General features: G+C 56.9%; 2 protein-coding genes and 1 long non-coding RNA gene across 9 annotated transcripts in view; 2 read left to right on the forward strand and 1 right to left on the reverse strand.

Annotated features, from left to right (window-relative positions):
* FASN (fatty acid synthase) overlaps positions 1 to 2,145 on the forward strand; it is a 117,148-nt gene extending 115,003 nt beyond the window's left edge. For all 6 annotated transcript variants that reach the window (XM_019478272.2, XM_019478273.2, XM_019478274.2 and 3 more), the window contains one exon: positions 626 to 2,145. In XM_019478272.2, coding sequence (XP_019333817.2) covers positions 626 to 763 — 138 coding nt within the window. In that variant the 3' untranslated portion in view covers positions 764 to 2,145. The remainder of the gene's footprint in view (positions 1 to 625) is intronic.
* Positions 1,094 to 4,017, reverse strand: LOC132252073 (uncharacterized). 2 transcript variants are annotated; one of them, XR_009463768.1, is made up of 2 exons: positions 3,568 to 4,017; positions 1,094 to 2,109 (listed from the first exon to the last, which is right to left on the reverse strand). It is a non-coding gene; the product is annotated as an uncharacterized LOC132252073 (long non-coding RNA). The 2 variants fall into 2 exon arrangements; XR_009463769.1 differs by lacking the exon at positions 3,568 to 4,017 and adding an exon at positions 2,329 to 2,714.
* DUS1L (dihydrouridine synthase 1 like) lies at positions 2,559 to 18,735 on the forward strand. The gene is made up of 13 exons (XM_059731885.1): positions 2,559 to 2,981; positions 4,699 to 4,807; positions 5,747 to 5,797; positions 7,483 to 7,595; positions 8,593 to 8,675; positions 8,906 to 9,009; positions 13,466 to 13,610; positions 14,077 to 14,173; positions 14,512 to 14,600; positions 15,313 to 15,476; positions 16,017 to 16,054; positions 17,729 to 17,804; positions 18,220 to 18,735. The coding sequence occupies exons 1-13, from the start codon at positions 2,574 to 2,576 to the stop codon at positions 18,360 to 18,362; spliced, it is 1,620 nt and encodes a 539-aa protein (XP_059587868.1). The 5' UTR covers positions 2,559 to 2,573; the 3' UTR covers positions 18,363 to 18,735.
* Positions 18,736 to 21,605: the final 2,870 nt, after the last annotated feature.

Raw genomic sequence — 21,605 nt, forward strand, 5'->3', positions numbered from 1 at the left:
TTACAGGCAGGTAAGAGGAGAGATCAGCGCACAGCCTGGAGATGAGAAGGGGTCAGTTGAAACAAGCAAAATGGCTTTCTGCCTTTTGCCCACTTACTTGCTCTATAGCATATAGGAGAAAACTGGTTTTTTTTTAGAAGTAACCTCCTTTCTTCCCTGATACCACGATGCAGGTGTCCTGCCCCTTTAGGACTTTTTCACTGCCGCCCCCGCAGCCTGACTTGCACACACTGGAATGGTGCTAGGCACGTAAGGAAGTAGAGGGGCGTGTGGGCGGGGAGGGGGCAGCCACAGCTTCGTGAGTGTTGAGGACCCCAGTGCCTAACGGCATCAGCTCATTCCTTGGGGCAGTGGTGAGGAAAGCGGCTGTCAGCACCAGAGCTGAAGGCAGGAAGCCTTACGGCCCGGCTCCTGCACGCCCTCGAGCCTGCTGCTGATTTTCGCTCGGAACTAAAGGGACCTAGAGCGGAAACAGATGTTTATAGGAGCAAGAAAGCTTCGCGCTTGTTCCTTTTCCAGCTGGGAGACTCTTGTGTTTTCTGGCTAAGAGGCAACAAGCAGGGAACTAAAATACACTGCAGTTCTGGGTGGACCGTGCTCTTTCTTTTACCTTTGCCACGTGTAGGTCTGTGATGGGAAAATCTCAGTCCATGTCATCGAAGGAGATCACCGCACCTTCCTGGAGGCAGACAGCATTGAGACTGTTGTCGGGATCATCCACAGCTCACTGGCAGAGCCCCGGGTCAGCGTCCGAGAGGGTTAGACCCTCCTGTTCACCCGGTGTCACTGGCCGAGAGAGAGATCCACCGTCATCCCCAGTTACGACAGATCCCAAGAAACTCATCCGTCAGCAGGACTTCCCAGACCCGTCTGCAGAGCAGATGAGACGATGTTGGATTGTGGGAGGTCGCTCGCTGTCTGTCTCTGTCTCCCCGTCTCCCTCCCTGTCTCTGTCTCTCTCTCTCCGTCTCTCCAGTGCTGTGACAACGTCTCACTGCACTGCTCTGTGGACCCACACTGATGGCTACTTTCTACACTTTTTTTGGCAGTATGAAAAACAATGTTAGGAGTAGACGTCTCTTTGTGCTCTGTATTGTTTTGTTGTCTTAACCGTATGCCAAAGGCTAAGTGATTTAGTGCTTTATTAACCAAGCCCAGTGAGCAGAGGGCTGCTGCAGCTGATTTTGGAGACTCCTGTTGATCTGTGAAGAATCAGGCTGTAGTCAAGCTGGAAAGAGAATTTCACTGAGGCTTTTTTTTCTTTTACTATTTCTCTCTCTCTCTCTCTCAATTTCAAATCGGTCTACCTATTTATTGCATCAACCTAGAACCATCTCAGTTTTAAGTTACCAGGGGTTTCAAGGGAACAAAAACAACCCACCCGGGGGGGTCTTATATTCCATCTCCCAGGCGAAGCTGCCTTTGTTAAACCAAAGTGCATCTTTGGAATAGTTTCCCTTCCTCCTGCGCGCGGCGCCTTGAACGTGGGCTGATGAGGCGCAAGCAGGCGTGCCCCCGCAGCCGTCCCACGCACGTGGCTGCGCAGGCCCCGCGCTCGGGCTCCCGCCCAGTGCCCGCCACCCCTTCTCCCCGTCCTTGCCCAGCCGCCACCGGTCCCTTCGTTTAAAGCGCCCCAGGGACCGTCAGCCTGGCCTGGTCCTCGGTGATCGCGGCTCTGCCCCAGCCCCGGCCTCCTGCTCCTCCCAAACCAGAGCTCGGGCCTGGCTGCAGGTGCCCGCGCGGAGCCAGCCCCGCGCACGGCTCCGCGAGGCAGCGAGTCCCACGTGGCGTCACCCGTTTGGCAAAAGATTCGATACCTTCTTCAAAGTGGCAAAAACCTTAGTGCCCAGGAAACTCTCTCTCTGGTCTCTGCTACGCTGGCTCTGTCTGTCAGGAAGCGGGCGAGCCCTGGCCGCACCTATGATGCAGAGGACAGGCACCCGGGCGCCGCCGCACCAGCCCGGAGAGGCTGCGCCCGGCTCCCGCTGGGACCTGGACGCGACGCGACGTGACGGGACGGCTCTGGCCCCGCGGGGCCGAGCCGGGGCCCCAGCCTCTGTGGATCACGGCTCGGGAACTGGTCTTAGTCGAACGAAACGTGTGTGAAACCTGAAATGCAAATACAGTGTCAGCTGAAACGATTAACCCCTGTCCTGCGTCCTCTCTTGCACGGGTGCGCGCGCGCTCGCCGGGGGGGGGGGGTGCAGGTTAAACACGGGCCCCCGGGGTCGCTCCCGCCGCCCATCGCGGCCCGCGCCCGCCCGCCCGGCACAAGGGGCCCGACGCCCCGCCCGGATCCAGCCCGGATCCAGCCCGGCCAACACCCACCGTCGGGGGGGCGGGGGGCGGTCCCGGCAGCGCCGCGGCAGGGGCACGGGAACGGGAACGGGCCCGGACACCCCCAGCGCCGGGCGGGCGGGCGGGCGGGCGGGGCGGCACCGGAACAGCCGGCCGGGCCGCACAGCCCCGACGGCGGGCGGGAGGGAGGCGGGCCGGGCCGTGCCGGGCGGAACGCCGGAGCCGGGCGCTGTTTCCGGGGGCCGGGCCGGGGCCGCGCGCGCCGCCGGAGCGGGATGGCGGGGGCACGTCCGGCTGCCGCAGCGCCCAGCCAGGCCCGGCCCGGCCCGGCCGCGCCCCGGGCCCGCAGGTACCGGCCCGCCCCCGGCCCCTGGGCCCGGCGCGGCGCGGCCCCGCGGGCGCTGTCGCTGCGGCCGTGTGGCCCGCGCAGCGCGGCGGCCATGGCGAAGGCGAAGGCGCGGGGCGAGGAGTTCTGGCGCACGGCGCTGCGCGGCGCGCGCTACGTGGTGGCGCCCATGGTGGACCAGAGCGAGCTGGCCTGGCGGCTGCTGAGCCGGCGCCACGGGGCCCAGCTCTGCTACACGCCCATGCTGCACGCCCAGGTCTTCGTGCGGGACGCCAACTACCGCAAGGAGAACCTGTACTGCGACGTCTGCCCCGAGGACCGGCCGCTCATCGTGCAGGTGGGCCCCGCGCGGCCGGCCCGCGCTCGCGGCACCCCGGCGCGGCGCGGCGCGGCGCGCTCAGCAGCCATCGCCCCGGCCGCGCAGGCCGGAAGCCGCGCGTGCTGCCGGACAGGGCGCGAGGCGCGTGCAGGCGGCACAAGCTGCGCCGGCCGCGACGCCGCGTCGAGCTGAGGCGCTCGCGCCGCCGCCCGCCCGTCCAGCCGCGCCCGGGGCCGTGCCAACCGCACCTTTGGGGTTTTCAGCCCAGAGCTCGCGCGTAGCGGCAGGACTGCGCCTGGCCCCGCGGAGCGGAGCGCCGCTGGCTCCCGCACGTCCGGCCCGGGCCGGCCAGCACCCCGCGGGGGCAGCTTCCCCTCGTGGTTTTGGCAGGGGTTTATCAGACCTGACAGGGCCCAGCTTCCTCCCGCGCGGGGGTCTGGCCCACCGCCGCAGAGCGGCCCTGAGCTGTAGCAAGCGCCGGCCTCTGTTTTCCCAGGCCCCAGCTCTCCACGCGCCGCAGCGAGCTGCTGAGGCCTTCCCATCACTTGTGCTCGCTCGCCGCTGCGTGGGTCGGCTTTAGTTGCTCTCTCAAGCTTGCACTCACCTCCTCCTCGGTGTCCGAGCCCGGCACGGGCCCGTTCTTTAGCCTCTGTAGTTCAGGGAACCAGCGCCGGTTACGTGGGAGCCTCCACAGCAAGGTGCTATCCTCCCTGCAGGGAGCTGGGGCCTGACGCCTGCGAGCCCCGCAGCCATGAGGCACGCTGCCGGCAAACTGCCCTATATCCCCCAGCAGGCCTGGGGCCAGTCAGGTGCTGGCCAGGTGGAGGGAGCAAATTGGGCGCAGCTGAGACTGAGCCCAAGCTCGTTATGGGGCTCGTTTTCCCTGCAGAGATCCTAGCTGGTGTGGTTGCTTATGTGGTGGTCACTTTTGGTGGAGAAACTGGCTGTGAACAGGCAGCGCTCAGTGCTCGTTCCTCGCCCCGTTGGGGGAAGTCCGAATCCAAGCAGGCTTTTGTTTCAGTGTCAGTACGGAGCAAGTTTGGTTCCTGGTGGGTTTTGCAGAACCTGTAAAAAAGCCTGACTTTGGAGCCTGGCCTGACCGCGCCCTCCTGGCCAAGACGGCGCGCAACAGGCCTCATTTGCTCTTAACAGATTGTTGTGTCCAGTACGTTAGCTGAAGTGTTCGTTTGGCCTGAGACGCTGCGCAGCTGCTAGTGGCATACGCTAGCTGTGTGTGGGCTCAGTATCCACTTCTGACAACTAATGGGGTTAATTGGGATCTAGGAGTCAAGAGCTGACTGAAGAGCCAGTTGTCTCTCCGGTCCCTTCTCTCCCCACACCTGTGCACATTCAGACTGCCGCCGCTCTGCCCAAGTGGGTCTGAACCGTGCGTCTTCCCGCCCGGTGTTTGCCCCCATCTGGCCTTGGCACGTGTGAACTGGGCTGTTAATCTGTGTATTTCTCCATGTTTCCACGCCCTTGGAGTTGGGAATCTGGACTGCTGAGCTTTTGGGGTGCCGTCATTTCGAACTGTGGCTCTGCAGCTGGGCAGGTGGCACAGGTTACATGCTCCCTTCGCTTGAGAAGTGCTGTTTGCCTTCAATCTGACCCCTGCACAGCGGGTGTCCACATACTCTTGTCATGGGCTCCTCCATGACGGCATGTAACCGTAGTATTGTGCCAGTGCACGGAGCTGACCGTGGCCTGCCTTCTTACACATGAATGTCTTTTTCAGTTCTGTGCCAATGACCCTGAAGTGTTTGTCCAGGCTGCAGTGCTGGCTCAGGATTATTGTGATGCCATAGACCTGAATTTGGGCTGTCCTCAGATGATTGCAAAGAGAGGTACTGTATGTACAAACCTGAATGCTTAATGAACCAAGCAGAACTGTTGCAAATAAAGAAAAGCACTTGATGTACAAACCTAAGCTCCTAATGAACAAACCAGGGGCTAATCTCTACCCTATTACAATCAATTAACTTATGTTCAGCCTTTGTATGAGTGGCTGCAGCTCTTTGAAATCAGGCGTGTTTATACCACTTTCGCCAGTACTGGGCTCGTGTCCTGTAACTAACTGAAGGCAAAACCAGATGCTTTAGCACGTGCTGTAGCATAGCTGCTTGAACTAGAGCTTTGTAAAGCACTCCTGGATCAACTCGTGTACCCAGAATTTTCTTCCCAGAATGATTAAGTACCACAGAACTAGAACATGTTTTTCTGATTGTTCAAATGGTCAAAATATTTCCTAAATTTGCACTTAGAATAGATGTTACTATGCCTGCTCTTCGGGGTTCTCCAGAGTGCCCTACCGCGGTGCTTGCACAGAGCTCCTTTGTCATAACTCTTAGGAAATCAAGGCTGCAGGAGGTTGCGTGGATGCCTGCGGGAGGGCCGTTCTGGGTGGGGTCAGGTCACTTGAGCTGGAGGAAGGATGGGGAAACGAAAAATTCTAATTTCTGAGCCTCACAGTGCCTTACGGGCTGGTAGACCCTGGCTATTTCCGCGAGTCCTGGCAATAGGACATGAGCTGGCCGTGTCAGAATCCTCTTTGGTGAGCCAGCCCCAGGGAGCAGCAATGCAAGCAGGGTCGGGGCTTTGCTTATTCTGTAAAACTGCTGTGGACTGGGAGGCAGCATGGTTTAGCTGCTCGGGTTTGGGCAGGGGCGAGGGTTCATCAGTGAGGAAACTGAACACAGCTGGAACCTGCGTGTGTAGAAAGCACAAAGCGTCAGGGTCACCGCTTGTCTGTCTGTGCCAGCCCGTACGATGCTGTTTTGTTGTAGGGCACTACGGCGCGTTCCTGCAGGAGGAGTGGGATCTTCTCCAGAGAATGAGTAAGTCTCCAAAAGGGTCTCTCTGACTTTGGGAGGGCATGCAGGGAAGGGGCTTGTCCCGCTCCTGCGGTATGTGCGTGCTCTTGGCACCAGAGCACACTGGCAGGTCCACATTTAGAAGACATGTGACTGGAAGCACAAACAGACTTCAGTGTCTGAAGTCCTGCTTACAGTGCCTAAGTCCGGATTTACAATCCACTCTGAGTTGCTGAACAAATAGGCACTTGCTTTGGGTTTTAAAGGTCCCCAAATGCTGCTAGTCGCACCCGGCTGCATGCCCAGAGCTGCCCCAGGCACGCTCCGTCTCCTGCCAAAGTTGAGTCAGGACCCAGCACTCGGCAGTGCACCCTGGGGCCGGGGCTGGGAGGTGTTCCTGGAGCATCGCCCAAAGGCACCACCAGGCCTGGGCTCCCCACAAAAAGCTGTTGTGACACTTTCCTGTAGAACATGGCTTCCCATTTCCCTGCTTTTGGGTTGTCCACGGGACAGCAGAGTGGAGCAGGGCCCGTATCCTGTGCCTCCCCTGGCCAGGGCGCTGTCGAGGTGTTTATTCTTAGGCTCCTCTCGGACCCAGCTGACCTGGCCTCTTTGCTACCCCACGGCTCAGCTTTCCGAGGAGAGGCAAGCAGGGTGCCACCCGGAAGAATGGATGCACTTGGGGCTGGAGCAGTTTCCTGGGAGGTGGGAGATGCAGGAGGAAGCAATTGAACCCAGGCTTCACCAACTATGCCAGCTACCAGGATGTTCTCTAGCAGGCAGACACCTTCAGCCGTACCCTGAAATGCAGGCATAAGCAAGACGCCCTCCTTTGAAAGAATGGAGAGGACTCCTCAGGAGAGGTCTGGGCTCTGCGTCCCGAGGGAAGAGGGCCTGCAGTCAGGCGGGGCAGGACTGCAGGCACAGCCCATGCTTTCTGGCTGGCTGGCTCTAGGGGTCCAGACATGCTGGCTGCGAGGCACCTGTCCTGGCAGAGCACTGCTGAGGGACCCCAGGTGCCTGACACGGGTCCTGGGTCACACGGCAGGGGCACGAGGGTCTCGGCCCAGTCTCCATCAGCTGTCCAGCACAGGGCCTCTGCCTAGCCACAGCGAGGTAGCCGTTAGCCTGGAAGATGGTTGGCAGACAGTGAGTGGGAAGTCAAGGCTGTCGTGGCTGCAGAGCAGGAGGAGCAGGGGTGCTGTGGTCAGAGCTGAGACTGGATAAGGACGAAGGGAGCCGGGAAGGTCCTTAAAGGTGAAGTCTTGGTACTGGAAACGGTGCGGCCAGTGCATGGGGCTATTACAGGGGTGGGCAAAATGCGGCCCGGGGGCTGGATGCGGCCCGCCAGCCCATTCTAGCCGGCCTGCGGGGCCCCTGAAACGTTTAGAAAATGGATATTAATCTGCCCCGGGCTGCCTGGCATGCGGCCCTCGATGGCTTGCCAAAACTCAGTAAGCGGCCCGCTGCCCAAAATAACTGCCTGCCCCTGGGCTATTGGACGCCGTCCTCACCAGAGGGCAGTTGGCCTTATGCTGTGCTACCCCTGCCTTAACCCATGGAGTGGGCAGGCCAGGAGAAACGCTGCAGGGGGGCAGGCAACTGGCTTTGGCCATGCTTTTCCACAGCTGATGGCTGGCTTTGTGGAGGCTGGAGTCTTTTTATAGCATTGTGCAAGCCACTCACCTGTCTTTTCAATCCTTTCCCAGTTTGGCTGGCTAACGAGAAGCTCTCTGTTCCCATCACATGCAAAATCCGTGTTTTCCCAGACATTGACAAGACGGTGAAGTACGCACAGATGCTGGAGAAGGCTGGCTGCCAGGTAAGGGGGCAGCTCTGCCTGCTCCTGTGTCACCAGGGCGTCCCCACCTTCTAGCCCAAATTCTGCCTGCTTCGGGGAGGTGGCTAGGTGATACTATTCTACAGGTGGAAAAAGTAAGACACAGAGCCGTTGTGAGTTAGTCACAGTTGTACACAGTCATGAGCTTTGTCAAGTTCAGGCCACTGCTCTAACCATTGCACCATGCTGCCTCCTTCACTGGGAGCAAGAGTCCAGGGGCTTGCCTGAATGACGTGCCTTCTGCTGGCACGCGGCTGCCGCAGGGAAGTTGCCAGAGCGTGTACATGCCCACCTGGCCAGCTGTGCCCGGCTTCTTTATGGCAGCTGTGCTGGCAGGGCTCCCGGTGCACCCCGGGTGTTGCCAGCTGCGGCAGGGCTCACGGTGGTGGCAGAAAGGGTGCCCTGCACTCTGCGTTGGCTTCCTAGTGGCAGCAGAAACCCCCTGTCGCTTGCAGAGCTGGTGTTGCTCTGCCAGCGGAAGAAAGGGGTTCTGCGGCGGGAGGGGGACTTGGGGCGAGGCCGCAGAAGGGGTTGGGTAATGGCAGCAAAATGGCAGAGCGTAGCTGAGGCAGGACGCTACAGGAGGCGACCTGAAGCCATGGCGTCCCCGGCTGTGAAAGGCCCCGTGCACGGAGACGGCCACGCAGTGGAAGGGTCGCTAGGGTTTACGTTCACGGAATTGGAAGGGTCCATCACTGGTGGAGGAGAACAACTTTACTTCTGTCAGTCTGGCCTTGTCCTCAGTAGCGTACGTGTCCTAAAGAGCATGTCAGATCGCAGTCGGTGTCGGAGGGGTTGTCGGCTTCCCCAGGAAATGCCCGTCCTGCGTGGAGGTGGGCTTCTGAGAGGAGCCCTAAACAGCTGCCGTATGTGCCCTTCTGGGGAGCAGACTCCCGACGTGCGGCTGGTTCAGGGAGTTCTCGCCGGGCGGTTCTTCCGCCTCGTGAGCTGAAAATCTAAGCGAAACCTTGGTTTTTAGCTGCTCACCGTCCATGGCCGCACCAAGGAACAGAAGGGGCCCCTTGCTGGCGTGGCTTCCTGGGAACACATCAAGGCTGTGAGGTGAGTGACTTGTTCCAGTGCGGAGAGGGAGAGTGCCCAGGGAAGTGTGCACGCGGGTGTGCCCCGTGCCCTCTACCCCATGCCAAGAGCTGAGTCGAGCTTTGTTTCCGTGCGGTAGCATTGCAGGGGAAGCAGGCGCGTGTGGTAGCATAAGAAGCTGTAGCTGGATCAAGCAGACAGTGGACAGGTTGCATTCTGTTCCCTGATTCCTGTTCTCTTCCGTGGGGCAGGAAGGCTGTGAGCATCCCTGTGTTTGCAAATGGAAACATCCAGTCCCTCCGGGATGTGGAGGAGTGTCTGCAGAAGACAGGAGTGCAGGGCGTCATGAGTGCCGGTAAGGACGGGGAGCTCTTCCAGCTCGGCTGTGGCTACCGATTGTTGCTGGCGGCCCCATGTCATTGCTCTGTCAGACAGCCCCTCCAGCCGGACTCAAGAAATGGCTTTCATCTACAGCTGACTGCTCCCTTCTCTCCTCTTCCTGCCCCTGCCCCCTTCTTTAGCCAGAACAGGAATCCTTTGCTATTTATATTGGTGTAGCGAGTTTCAAATGGCATTGATTGGCTGACTCAAAAGTTACACAGTCTAGTTAGTTGACACACGCTTTTGGGTCTTTGTTGCCTTAGCATATTTAAGAACAGCTATAAGCAAACGAATACGTGTCCAGCTATTTTAAGCCTCTCCAGAGCCGTTGGGTGTTGGCTACAGCTAAGGCTGGGGATAGTGATAGGGATGTGCTGAGTCTCCTGCTAGGAGCAAAGCCAGAGGCTCCTGGCTAGAGTGTGTTGCCCCAGGTCACACTGGTCGCTGTAGTTGGGGTCAGGAAGGAACGTTACCCCGTGCTCAGACTGGTATGGACCATGGCGGAGGGGTTGTCTTCCTCTGTGGGGGGAGCGTAACCCTCTACCCAGAACCTCTTGAGCATATTTTGACATTGGCTGCTGTGGTTCCTCTGCTTCACCTGTGGCAGATGAGTGTATTAGATCTACATTGCATCAGGGCTGAGGGTAGTCTTATGTAGAGCTTAGATTACGGTTGTATGGGATGGTTTGAATAGGGATGATCCTGTCTCAGGCAGGGGGTTGGACTAGACAACCTCTGCGGGTTAGAGGTGCACCAATACATTGGTCTGATATTGGATTGGCATTGATATCAAGCAAATTGAGTGCATCAGAAATTGGCCTGATGGGGCCGATGAATGCCTCGCGCATGCACGCAGCTGCAGCGCAGCACATAGGCGGCGAGAAGCACAGCCCGGCGGCTTGGAGAGCTGCATGCAGTGGGTAAGGCTGTTGTGGTGGAAGGGGAGGAGGGAAGGGGAAGGGGAAGGGTGTGGGGAGGGCAGACCAAGGCCCCCGTGGTGAGGGAGGGAGTGGGGCTGGGGCAGGTGCTGCCCAGGTGGGGTGGGGTGGGGTGGGGCAGGGCACAGGACAGAGCTGCAGCTCACCTGGTGGGGCCTGCAGCTCTCCCCGCCGCGCACACCCCAGGAGGGCACGGGGGAGAGGAGGGCATAAGCCCCCGGATCGGGGTGGGTGGAGGCCAGGGCTGCGCAGGGTTCTTCCCGTGGGAGCTAGGCCATGCTGTGCTCGGAGCGGGCAGGGGCAGCACTGGGAATGGGGATGGGGGGCTACGGTGAATTTTGGGGTGGCTGCAGCCCCCCATAGCCCACTCCCAGAGCCACTGCTGCCCCCCTCCACCCCAAGCCCAGCCCAGCCCCACCCCCACTGGAAAGAGCCCTCCGCAACCTTGGCCCAGCCCGCCCTGCCCTGCACAGATCTGCGGGTACCTGCCCTGCCCCGGTACACTCCCGGGGTGCGCGCAGCGGCGGGAGCCACACCCCCCTCCCTGTGCCCCCCGGACAAGCTGCAGCTCTGTCCCACGCCCCACCCCGCCCCGCCCCAGCTGGGCAGCACCTGCCCCAGCCCCACCTGCTTCTGCGCCGCAGGGGCTTCTGTCTTCCCCTCCCCTTCCACCACGACAGACTTACCCGCCAGACACCGCTCGTCAAGCTGTTGAGCTGTTTATTGGAAATCAGATTGGTATCGGCCAATTTGCTTCCTTAAAAATTGACTCTTGGTATCGACCCCAAAAATTTCTACCGGTGCACCCCTACTGGGGGTCCCTTCCAGCCATGCTTCTCTGAGTGTTTCTGAACAGCACACTGAAGGGTTGTTACCCAGTGCAAGGGTCTTCCTGGGGGAGTGCTTCCATAAGGTCCCCTAGGACATGACAGGCAGGTGTTCAGAACAGCAGATTAAATCCATGAGCAGATGTAGGCATCGTAGTGCTGAGCGGAGACTGGAGAGTGGCCTGATAACCAGGAAGCCTTCCACCATGTCAGAGATGGGTATAAAAGGATTGTAAGCAATTATATAGGACAGAAAGTAACTGGGTGCAGGATAATTTGATTTGCTACAAAAAGGTTTAGAGTCGATAGCAGGAAAACGCTTGTAATTATGGGTGCAGCCAGGCGACAGGACATGCATCTCCACAGACAGTTCTCAAGAATAAACCCATCAGGAGTGGCCTAGGTGTACTTCTCCTGCTTTGGGGCAGGCAGATGGACTGAGATGGCTTTGTAAGGGTCCTTTGCATGTGCTGTGTCTGTTCCTACCTGTGGGAGATTGCAGTCGGATCACAAGGCGAGGGAGGAGGGGCGGGGTGGTAGCTGACATCACACGCTCACGCAGTTGTGTGTAAGAGGTGGGTTTTTCTCCACTTGAATACAAATGATTGTTTCTCAGCTTGTTGAGACAGGTGGAAAGGGAACGTTTTGATCTGGGGTCTCTTGCCGCATGTTTCTCGGCCTATAGGAAGTGTCTGTGAGGAGGAAGGAACAGGAGAGGGGCCTCAAAGCTACAGTCTTGGTCTGTGGGATATTCTTGGGCACTTTTTGAAGCCTGTATGTCAAGCTAGATGGCAAGCCAGAACAAAAACAGAGGTTACCACCAAAGGTTTTGAAAGTAGTATAATATCCTCGTCCCCTGGGAGAGCCACAGCTATTTGGTTAGCTTTTGGAGCATGCTGTTACATGGAGTTGCAATTAGACTGCTCTAGGGATCTGTTCCTGGGTTGGAGATGAAGATGCTTTATACAGGTCATGAAATGGGAAGGACGTGCAAGGAAGAGGGACAGAGATTACCGATGCCTTCCAGCACTGCAGGGTATAAAGAGCTCAGTTTGTTCAGCTAATTGCAAAGGAGACTGAAGTGGTTTCATCTCCGGGGACAGAACCCATCAGGAGGAGAAGGTGCTGGGGACTAGCGGGCTCTTGTATTACAAAGACAATGGAAGCAGGGTAGATTTGAGCTTTATAGGCTAACCAAAGTATATACATTAGGGGTGCACTGATAAAGATTTTTTGGGCTGATACCAATGGCTGATTATTAACCAGCCATATCGACCGAAACCGATCCGATAGCCTCTATGCAGCCCAGCAGCTTGGAGAGCAGCGTCCAGCCAGTAAGTCTGTTGGGGGAAGGGAAGAGACATGGGGGGCCAGATCGAGAGCCCCACAGTGAGGGAGGGAGTGGGGTTGAGGCAGGGGCAGGGGTGGGCACTGCCCAGCCGGGGTGGGGTGTGGGATGGAGCTGCAGGCAGCTCATCTGGGGAGCCACAGAGGGGCAGGGAGGGGGGAGCGGCTTCTGCCACTGCACACTTGGGGGAGAAGGGGGGGGGCATGTGCCCCCCGGATTTGTGTCTGGGGCAAGGGCAGGCTGTGGGCTTGGGGCCAGGGGCTGTGCTGGCTTCTTCCCAACTAGATGAGCTGGGGGGCTAGGCTGGGGCTGCGCTTGGGGTGGGCGGCGGTGGCACAGCCACCCCTTCCCCCCGTCCTCCCCTGCCAGAAGGAGGTTAGCACAACCCCTGGCCCCAAGCCTGCAGGGCACGGCCCGCCCTGCCCTGCCCTTCCCACCACACACACATCCAAATCCAGGAGGCACATGCCCCCCATGCCTCCCCCAGGGATGCGCACAGCAATGGGGAGCTGCCCCTCACTGCACACCCCCGCATGCCCCCCAGACGAGCTGCTCACAGCTCCATCCCACACCCCGTGGGCAACACCTGCCCCAGCCGCACTCCCCTCCTCACCATGGGGGCCTCAATCTGCCCCCCATGTCCCTTCCCCCCACAGACTTGCAGGTCAGACACTGCTCTCCAAGCTGCCCAACTGCATTCCTTTCTGCTTGCATGCTGTTACTGCACGTGGCATTTATCAGTGACATTTTTGGCTACACCGGCCAAAAAAAGCTGACTGCTGAAAATGTCAATACATATATGTATACATATGTGCGCATGTATATGCAAGCTTTTGTGAGCTGAAGCTCACGTCATCAGATGCTGTGAAGGATGCTGTTTATGAGGAAAGGCAAGACAAGGGCCAGTGGCTGGAAGCTGCAGCCAGACAGGTTCAGAAGCAGATTCAGACCTCTGGTTATGGCAGTGTGCAGCCTAACAACCAGAACAACCTGCCTATGGAGGCAGTAGAGTCCGTGGCTCTTGATATCGCCCAGGCCAGACTCCACACCTTCGTACATGTTCTTTTGCCACAGGGCTCACTACTGTGGTAATGGGTGAAATGTAATGGGCTGTGACACAGAGGAGGTCCAACTACATGATCCCTTCTGTCCTTAATCTCTGTTACTAAACACCTAGCTTATTTGTGGCTGGCAGAAAAGGCCAGGGAATACCTGGTCTAGCTCCAGGAAGCACCAGCTTTCCATGCCCGGCCTCCCCTGCCGCCCCCGCCACCCACCCACCCACCCACACTTGAGAATTTCTGTTTTGTTCCCCAGAGGGTAACCTTCATAACCCAGCTCTGTTCGAAGGACAAAACCCTCTGGTGTGGGAGATGGCTGAGGAGTACCTGGAGATAGTGCAGCAGTACCCCTGCCCACTGTCCTACGTCAGAGCCCACCTCTTCAAGCTGTGGCATCACCCGTGAGTATCTGCGGAGCGTGCTCACCCTGCCGAGCAAGTTTGGGGATCTTCCGGAGAATTCTGGCCAGGGTCTCGTGTTTGCCGGGGGAGGAGACTTTTGGATAAAGCCTTTAACTTTCACAGGCATCTCTGAGAAGCAGCGCTTTTTGTCTGAAGCCGAAGCAATGGCTGTCTACTCCTTTGCTTTGAATGGTGTCAGATAATTAGCCATATAAAACCTCCACTTATGGTTAGCTTCGCATTAAACAGCTCAGTCATTTGGGGGGTAAGTGAGCTTGTTCAGCATATTCGCTCTGGTACTGCACTGCATGCTGAACTAGGGAGAATGGCAGCGAGGAGGGGCCAGACTCCTGGAAATTGGCAGACGTGCCGAGAGAAATCTGCAGCTCCTGTAAAGAGGGTACTGTTGTCTTCCCGGCCTGGAGACAAGGAATGAAAGTAATTGGGTGTTTGGCATTTGTCTCAGGCTGCAAGTTTACCAGCAGCTGCGTGATGAATTGGCAAAAGCGAAGACTCTGGAGGGCATCACGGATGTGAGCAGGGAGCTGAAGCTACGTTGCCAGGTGCCACTGTGGGCCCCGAACTCCCAGAACACTGGCCTGACCGAGACAGCCTGCGGGCTGCCCCATGCACCTGATCTGCCCCGCTCATCCGCTGCCCTGGGACCTGGCAGAACAGCCCAGCTCCCTAAATACCATCCTGACTGCACACACTGGTTCCTGTACAGGGTGTAATACTGCCTTCAGGGTTAAGATGTGTTCAGTTGGGGGGGGGGGTGTCCCCACATGTATCTGTCAGTAGCCAGTTGTTTAAAATTCATGTTATGCCCGTCCTGGCATGTGAGGCTGCAGACTATGGACCATGAGACCAAAGGTGTCATGGATTTAATTGTATCCTGCAGGAAGAGATCACCAATCAGAAAGAAGGAGAAAAGCCAAGGGGGGGATTGCCTTTCTTCCACTGGATCTGCCAGCCTTACATCAGGCCAGGGTAAGTTGTCCACGTTGGCATTGGTCCCAAGAGAACTTATGGGACAGGAGGCAGGTGTGACCCTGTCTCCACGCATGAGCTTCCAATTCTCCTCCCAAAAAAGAGTCAATTAAAACAAACAAGCAAACACCTGGGTGCCTCTAAAATGGCATGTCCGGGAAGAAAATGAAAAACAAAAAAAGCAGATCCACTGGAGCTTAAAAGAAGGCCTGCATATGCTACAGCTGCAGTTCCTTGACCACGTGCTGTCAGCACAGGTGACAGACCCCTCTCTGCTCCTTTGGCAGATGCAAGCGGCATTTGTCCAAGTGCCTTTTACATGAGGAATGGTTTTGTGCGCGAGTGACTGCCTTAGAGTACTGGCAGGCTCTAGAGCGAAGACTGGGGTTGCAGAAAACAATGGCCAACTAGGAGTTGTCATGCCCTGCAAGGATCAGAGTTAATTCTCTCTCTGGGAACAAAACATTATATGTCATTAACTAAGTTTGCTAGTGCCCCTCCCTAGCCACCCGCTTGGGAGAGCAGATCTGCCGTTCACAGGTAGCAGCCCTTGAACTCCATGCTGTGTTACAAAGCCACATTCAAACTTCAGTTATGCTCCTGCTGGCATGGCTGTGCCAGCTGGTGCATTGTACCTAAGCTCCTGTGAAAGTTTAGCTAAAACACCTAATTGTCCCCTTGTGTGACCCTACAATGATTCCAGCCCTTTCAGGCCAAAGGAGATGTGCAAGGAAAACGGAAGCAGTGGGACTGAAAAGAGCGTGCGAGGGAAGCGGTCCTTGGAGGACGAGGAGGATGGACACTCTGATCTGTCAAAGAACAAGCAAAAGAAAAAGTTGAGAAATCCAAACAAGAGCTTTGATCCATCTCTGAAACGTAAGGCAACCTGTCCTCTTCCTACGTGGGGTGTGGGAAAGCGGCTTGCATCATCTCCCAGCAGCAGCCACCACCGCCTTGTTTCTCCCCTCGCTCTCCTTAGCTGCGGAAAGGTTTTCTGCAAGCGAAGCAAAAGGTGGGGTCGAACCCTTTGGGTACCGGACCCTTGATCCCGGGGCGGGCAGGCAGTCGACCCCTCAGACTGCGCGGTTTAATTTCAAGGCGCATTGAGTACCCTGTTGGAAGCAGCAGCGGCCGCTGTTGTTGAAAGCCAAAATGCACGTCCATTTTAAGCAGCTTCCTCCACTTGTTCAAATTCCTTGGGACTGGGATTTCTCCAGGCTGGGTTTACCCACAGGGTTTTCTCTCTTTAAAAGAAAGTTATCAAGGCCTTTTCAGTCTTCCCATGTGGAAACTGTTTCCCCAAAAAGTCCCCTTGCAAGCTGCAAGGCTGTGTAACCCCAGAGCTTCAGCCGTGTGGTCTTGGACACCCTTGGCGGTCTGGGATCGTGCATAACCTCCTCTCTCCATCTTTTCCAGCCAAATATGCAAAATGCGACCAGTGTGGAAACCCCAAGGTAGGTTGACCCCTCCCCCCTTGCCAGTGCCTTGTGGAGCCCAGCGAACCATGCCTAGCACAGCTGCTGCTCTGGCAAAGGTCTTTTTCTAATTTGACAAAGGACTTCAGCAGAGGCTGAGGTGAAGCTGCTGATCCGAACAGCTCGCTGGAGCCCGTCTGCCTCGCCCATTCGTGGAACGAGCAGTCTGGCTTGTGCGCTGAGCTGCTGCTGGTTAGGACTTGGAGAGAGTCGCATTATTAAATATTAGCCTCGCCCGCATGCTTAGATGCAAATCCCTAAACAGAAGAACTCCCAGTAATCATAGCATGGGGAGTCAGCTGGCTGCTGGGTAGACAAGGCTTGTGCTGCATTTGTCTCTCCAGCTTTCTGAAAGGATTAACAATGTGAGTGAGCCTGTTGCTGAGAAGTGCCAGGCCCAGGTCCTGGGTAGCAGCTGGGCAGCTATGACAGCAGGAAATCGAAAGGCAGACCAAGAAATGAAGCCGAGGCACAGTCCAGTCTGCATCTCGTGCGCACACACGTTTGGCGCTGCACGGCCAGGCGGACGGGGAGGAGAATGACCCTGTCAGCCCTGGGGCTTCCATTAGTAAGGAGGCATTCACCTGGGTTATCAGGGCTCATCCAGCCTTCGCCACTGGAAAGGTTTGCTAATCAAGCTCATCCCAGCCCATGGATAGCAGGAACATTTGGACTCCAGGGTGCAAACAAATGCAAGTATTTGAAGAGTCCAGCTGTTCCCTGTAAAAGGCGTACAGCCCCTCATAGCAAATAGAGGTGGGCCGTGCTTTTATTACAGAGCTTTCCATTCCTATTGGAACAGAAAGCCACAACCGTGACTCTTTAACAGATGTAGCACAGAAAGTAAGAGGCATCTTTAGGGCTTTGAAGCTTTTTGCTGCTAGCACTCTGTGTGTGTTGCACAGCGCTCCCAACACGCTCCATGTGCAGGGATCATGTTGCACAGGTTTTTGCCAGAAATGAAAGGCAGAAAAGTGCGGCAAATCAGTTGAATAAAATAGATGAGGTTTTATGCCCTTCTTCTTCAGCTGCCAAACAGCCCGGAGTCCTTTCAGCTCGTATTCCTGGATGCTGCCTCACAGCCTAGCTCATTGTTCTCAAACACATGGACACACGTTAGGCTGACAATATGGGGGTGGTTTCCGTGGTCAGATTACATGCTTATGCTGGGTGGCACTTTTTCAGATAACGCTTCTGAGGAGAAATAGCAAAAACTAACACAGTTAAACACGTCTCCAAAATGAGTTCAAGGATTTTTAGCTGATCCTTCCCTGAGCAGAGGGCTGGACTGAACACGGCCTTCCGAGGCCCTCTCCAGCCTGTCTGCCTTTCTGGTGAAGGGTGGTGGGATTTTCTGTCAGGCGGGGTGGTTTCCCTGGCAATGGGCATTGAGGTGCTAACCCTGGAATGGTTTCCCAACAGCACAAAGCAGTCCTTACCACACAGGCTTGCATTTCATTTTTACACGCTCGCCACCGCCATTCACTGCAGCACACTAAAGCCTGACTGCCCCATTGTTGGGTGCAAGAACCCGTGAGAGAGAGCTTGCTTCAGCCATTGCAGGCGTGCAGGGCTGGACTTGTGCTGCCTGGAAACTCTTTCTTGAAGAACTTTTTTCTTCACTGAGCTAATGCGTCTGTGTGTTTGTTCCAGGGGAACAAATGTGTGTTTAACCTGTGCCGAGGGTGCTGCAAGAAGAGAGCCTTTAAGGAGACAGCAGATTGTCCAGGCAAGTGCTGCTCTCCCATTCGACCCTCAGCCAAAGGGCACTGAGCTACTGTATAAAAACCAACCGGCTGAACGAGAACAATGAACACAGCGGGGAGGGAGGGGACAGCTCTGCTTCCTCATGCCTATGGTTTTTCCCTTTTAAGCCACACAAATTAAACAGCCTTCAAGCTGTTTCATTAATATAAGCAGCCGTGTGTTCTGCCTTTCAGAGCAGGCCTGTGCTTGGCACTGGCGGCTGCGGGGATGCTGCGGGAAGAGCAGCAGCAGTAGTTCAGCCTCAGGGTGCACCAGTGCCAGCCTAGCGCGGCAGTGTCCATGTTCCCAGCAGGCTGTAGCCTCCCCAACCTGCTCTGCTCTCCCCCACCCCCAGGCTCTTCAGTGTCACTTGACTTTTGTCCCCCTACTTGCTTCAGGTCATGGATTACTTTTTAGAACCAAATATGAAAAGTCCCTTGTGTGGAAAAGTGGCCAAACACAGCCACAGAGGCTCGAAAGGACAACTGCCGATGTGGTGGAGTCTGCCGCACTCAAGGAGGTGATCGACAGGGCAGTGTGAGACCTTGGAAACGAGTCTACTCGATCTGTTTGCAGACCTGCCTCCCTGGGCCAAAGAACCCACCGTCCAGAGCACGACCAGCTGCTGGACGAGCTCCACGGCTTTGTTCTTCATTCTGGATGCGCTGTAGTTAATGGAGATGCTTACTCAGGGAAATGTCCTGCCTTTGAAATAAAAGGATGCACGTAAAGTTCTCATGATGTGTTTGAGACTTCAAGAGACTGAGCCAAATGTGATGGCCTGAAAATGCTGCAGTTGGGGTTGCGGTTGGGGGAGGAGGGAATGCGTGCCAAGGTCATGACCTGCCTGTCATACCTTTATTAGCCCTCTTGTGACATTTTAAAATGAGGAAATAAATCTTTTTCAATTAGAACAGCCTCCTGTGCTGATGGAAATGCGAGGCGCTGGACAGACGCAGGTGGCAGCGTCTGGGGGAGGGGGCAAGAAAGCAGCTACATCTAAACGTCAGTTTTGGGCCCCGTGGTGCTGCGGCCTGCACATGGCTGCCTGCCTTGGGCAGGAGTGCACCGTATTGATCAGGGTCCCTGTGTGCGGGTCTGTACACGACCCTGGGCCTCAAAGGCCGAAGAGGCAGAGGACGTGCAGTAGGCAGTAAGACCTAGTCTTACTCGGAAGAAGCAGAGCCAGTGGCAGGTCCGTGGTCACATACTGACCCTGGGGCAGAGCCAAAACCCGACCCCCTTATTTCCTCACTCCAAGTCCAGTACTTGCCTGCACGACCACCCTCCCACTGTCTGTCCCAGGGAACGCTGTGGAAGGACGGGTGGGGGCATTCACAGGGGGAGGCTCTTCTGCACTGGCAGAGGTAGGTGCTCAGGGCTTGCTGCACACAGTAGGAACCCCCCTCCCCATGTGTGCATCCTGCAGCACCAATACTCCAGGGAGGGAAAGGTGCCCCGGCTGCCTCTGGTGTACTGCACAGCATGGCTGGCCCAGGAGTTACATGCACAGGGACTTGCACCACTCAGTTGCCTCCTGACTAGACTTAAACCAGATTAAGATGTTTCCTCAAAGCTGGGGCTGCTGCCCAGTTGCCATGCCAGCCTGCCCACGGGCACAGGGAGTGGTGGCATTAGGGCTTCAGCATTATTGCAATGTATGTGGCAGAAAGAGCGAGGCGCCATCACCACATCCTTTTACAGTGACAACGCTGTGTCCCAAAGCCTCCTAGACCTACTGGGCTGTTGCAGGAAAGATGCTGTGATGGGTGGGAGACATGCCAGGACCTGGGCTGTGGGTGAAGCAGGTGGTGCTGGGCTCACGAGCAGGCTGCAGTCACCCACAGAACCAGCTAGCACAGCTCTGACACCAAATCCCTTTCCCGATGCCTGGAGGCTTCATGCAGTGGTTGCAAAATGGCCAGTACTAGCCCTCCCCCCGCCACGGCACGGAGCCATCGTGCCACCGGTTCAATGCACTGGTTTAGGGTTCCTGCCCCCCTGGCCTGGCCAAGCAGACTGCGCAGACAGTGCCACCAAGTACCCGCATGCATACAGTGTCTAGCCTGCCAGCTGGTGGGCAGGGGGAGGGATGGACACGCGCACCCCCCTTCCCCTGCATCACCCATGCTGCTGCAGCATGGGGTGGGGCATGCTCTAGGCTCTCCTTCCACACCTTCAGCCTGCGGCAGCAGTCAGGTGTAGCAGGGCCTGAGAATGGGATTGGGGCAGCTATATGGGGAGGAGCCAGCAACTGGAGCACTTTGGGAAGGTTGGGGAAGGGGGTGGGGTGGGGTGCCTGCATCACACGTGCAGGGCAGTGGAAGGGTGCCTGGCTCTCGCTCTGGTGTGGCCCACATGCCCTGCACCCCTCATCCTTCTGCAATCTCTGGTGTGCCCCCCACCACCTGGGTAGTGTATGGCAGTTGTGCCCTACCCAAGCTGCTCAGCAATTCAACAGCGCGGTCTGCAAGCAGCTGGAGGGGGGAGGGCTCAGTACAGAGTCCAGCCACATGCAGTATGACTGTCTCAGTGGAGTAAACACCTGGCACTTGCTGCTGGGTCTTCAGCCCTACTTTCTCTCAGTGCCACCCTCTGGCCGAGCAGTGGTAAGGGCATGACGCAGCTGGCAGGGCTTGAGGAAAGGTGAAGGCTTCAGTTTGCGTCACAGATGCAAACAGTGCACCGGCACTGAGGCAGCTCCTACACTGGCCTGAGCATGTCAGCTGCTGTGGGGTGGGAGGGGTGGGCTGTGGCTTCAGGGCCTGGTGGCTGCATAAAGGGATCAGGTGACAACACCCGAGCCCTGTGATGAAACCCAAAGCTGGGGTGCCAGTAGCAGGGCAGGGAGCCGAGGAACCAGAATCACAGAGAAGAGGGGCTGGCAGGGACCTGCAGAGGTCACACCTAGTCCAACCCCTGCCTCAGGCGGGATCAGCCTTGTCCAAACCATCCCAGACAATCCATCGTCTCAGCACCCCCTGACACTGTCAACCCTGACACAACACACACTGAAAACCCTGACCTGCTGCAGGTAAAGCAGAGGACCACGGCAGCCAGTGTCCTGCTTCTGTGAAACGCTGTCAATATACATGCAGGAAACCCACGGCACAGGGCCATGTCATGTGCTACTGAGGAAGGCACAACCCCCCCCCCGTCCATACCAATCTGACCACGGGGTAACATTCCTTCCTGGCCCCAAAGATGAATGACTGAGCGGAGGGGCAAGGCCCTCTCGCCAGGAACATCCGGCTTTGGTCCCAGCAGGAGCACTGGCACAGCCCCATGCCCAGCCTGAGCTGCAGCCAGCACCCAGTGCCTCTGAGGGAGTCTTAAAAACACCCTGATGCATGTAGTAGAAAGCCAGGGTAGGGGCCGGGGTAAGGGCAACCAGCAAGCCCACAAGCATGGGAAATACCCGTAATAGAACAAGCACTGCTATGCCTAACCCCTCCCTGAACACTGGTTGTTTAACCACTTCCTGAAGACCTCCAGTAACAGAGAGTCCGCACCTTCCCTGGCATCTGTTCCACTACCTCACCGCGCTAACAGCAAAGAATTTTTTCCAGCTATCCACTCCAAATTTATGTTGCTGTAACTTCAAGTCATTGGTCCATGTCCTTCTCTCTGCAGCAAGAGAAAAAGGTGCTTTCCCTCTTCTCTATGGCAGCCCTGCAAGCATTTGAAGACTGCTGGTATGTCCCATCTTAAGCATCTTTTCTGCAAGCTGAATATGCCCAGCTCCGCCAGCCTCTCCTATGCACAGCCAGTATGGAAACGATCA

This window comes from Alligator mississippiensis, chromosome 8, assembly GCF_030867095.1.
Source record: "Alligator mississippiensis isolate rAllMis1 chromosome 8, rAllMis1, whole genome shotgun sequence".
In the NCBI taxonomy this organism is placed as follows: domain Eukaryota; kingdom Metazoa; phylum Chordata; order Crocodylia; family Alligatoridae; genus Alligator; species Alligator mississippiensis.

What these genes read in the sequence shown, in the direction of transcription:
- DUS1L (XM_059731885.1), top strand. Translation starts at nt 2,574, where the DNA reads ATGGCGGGGGCACGTCCGGCTGCCGCAGCGCCCAGCCAGGCCCGGCCC. An exon ending in TTCAAGCTGTGGCATCACCC is followed by an intron (nt 13,611 to 14,076) that starts GTGAGTATCTGC and finishes CATTTGTCTCAG; the next exon opens with GCTGCAAGTTTACCAGCAGC. An exon ending in GGAGACAGCAGATTGTCCAG is followed by an intron (nt 17,805 to 18,219) that starts GCAAGTGCTGCT and finishes TACTTGCTTCAG; the next exon opens with GTCATGGATTACTTTTTAGA.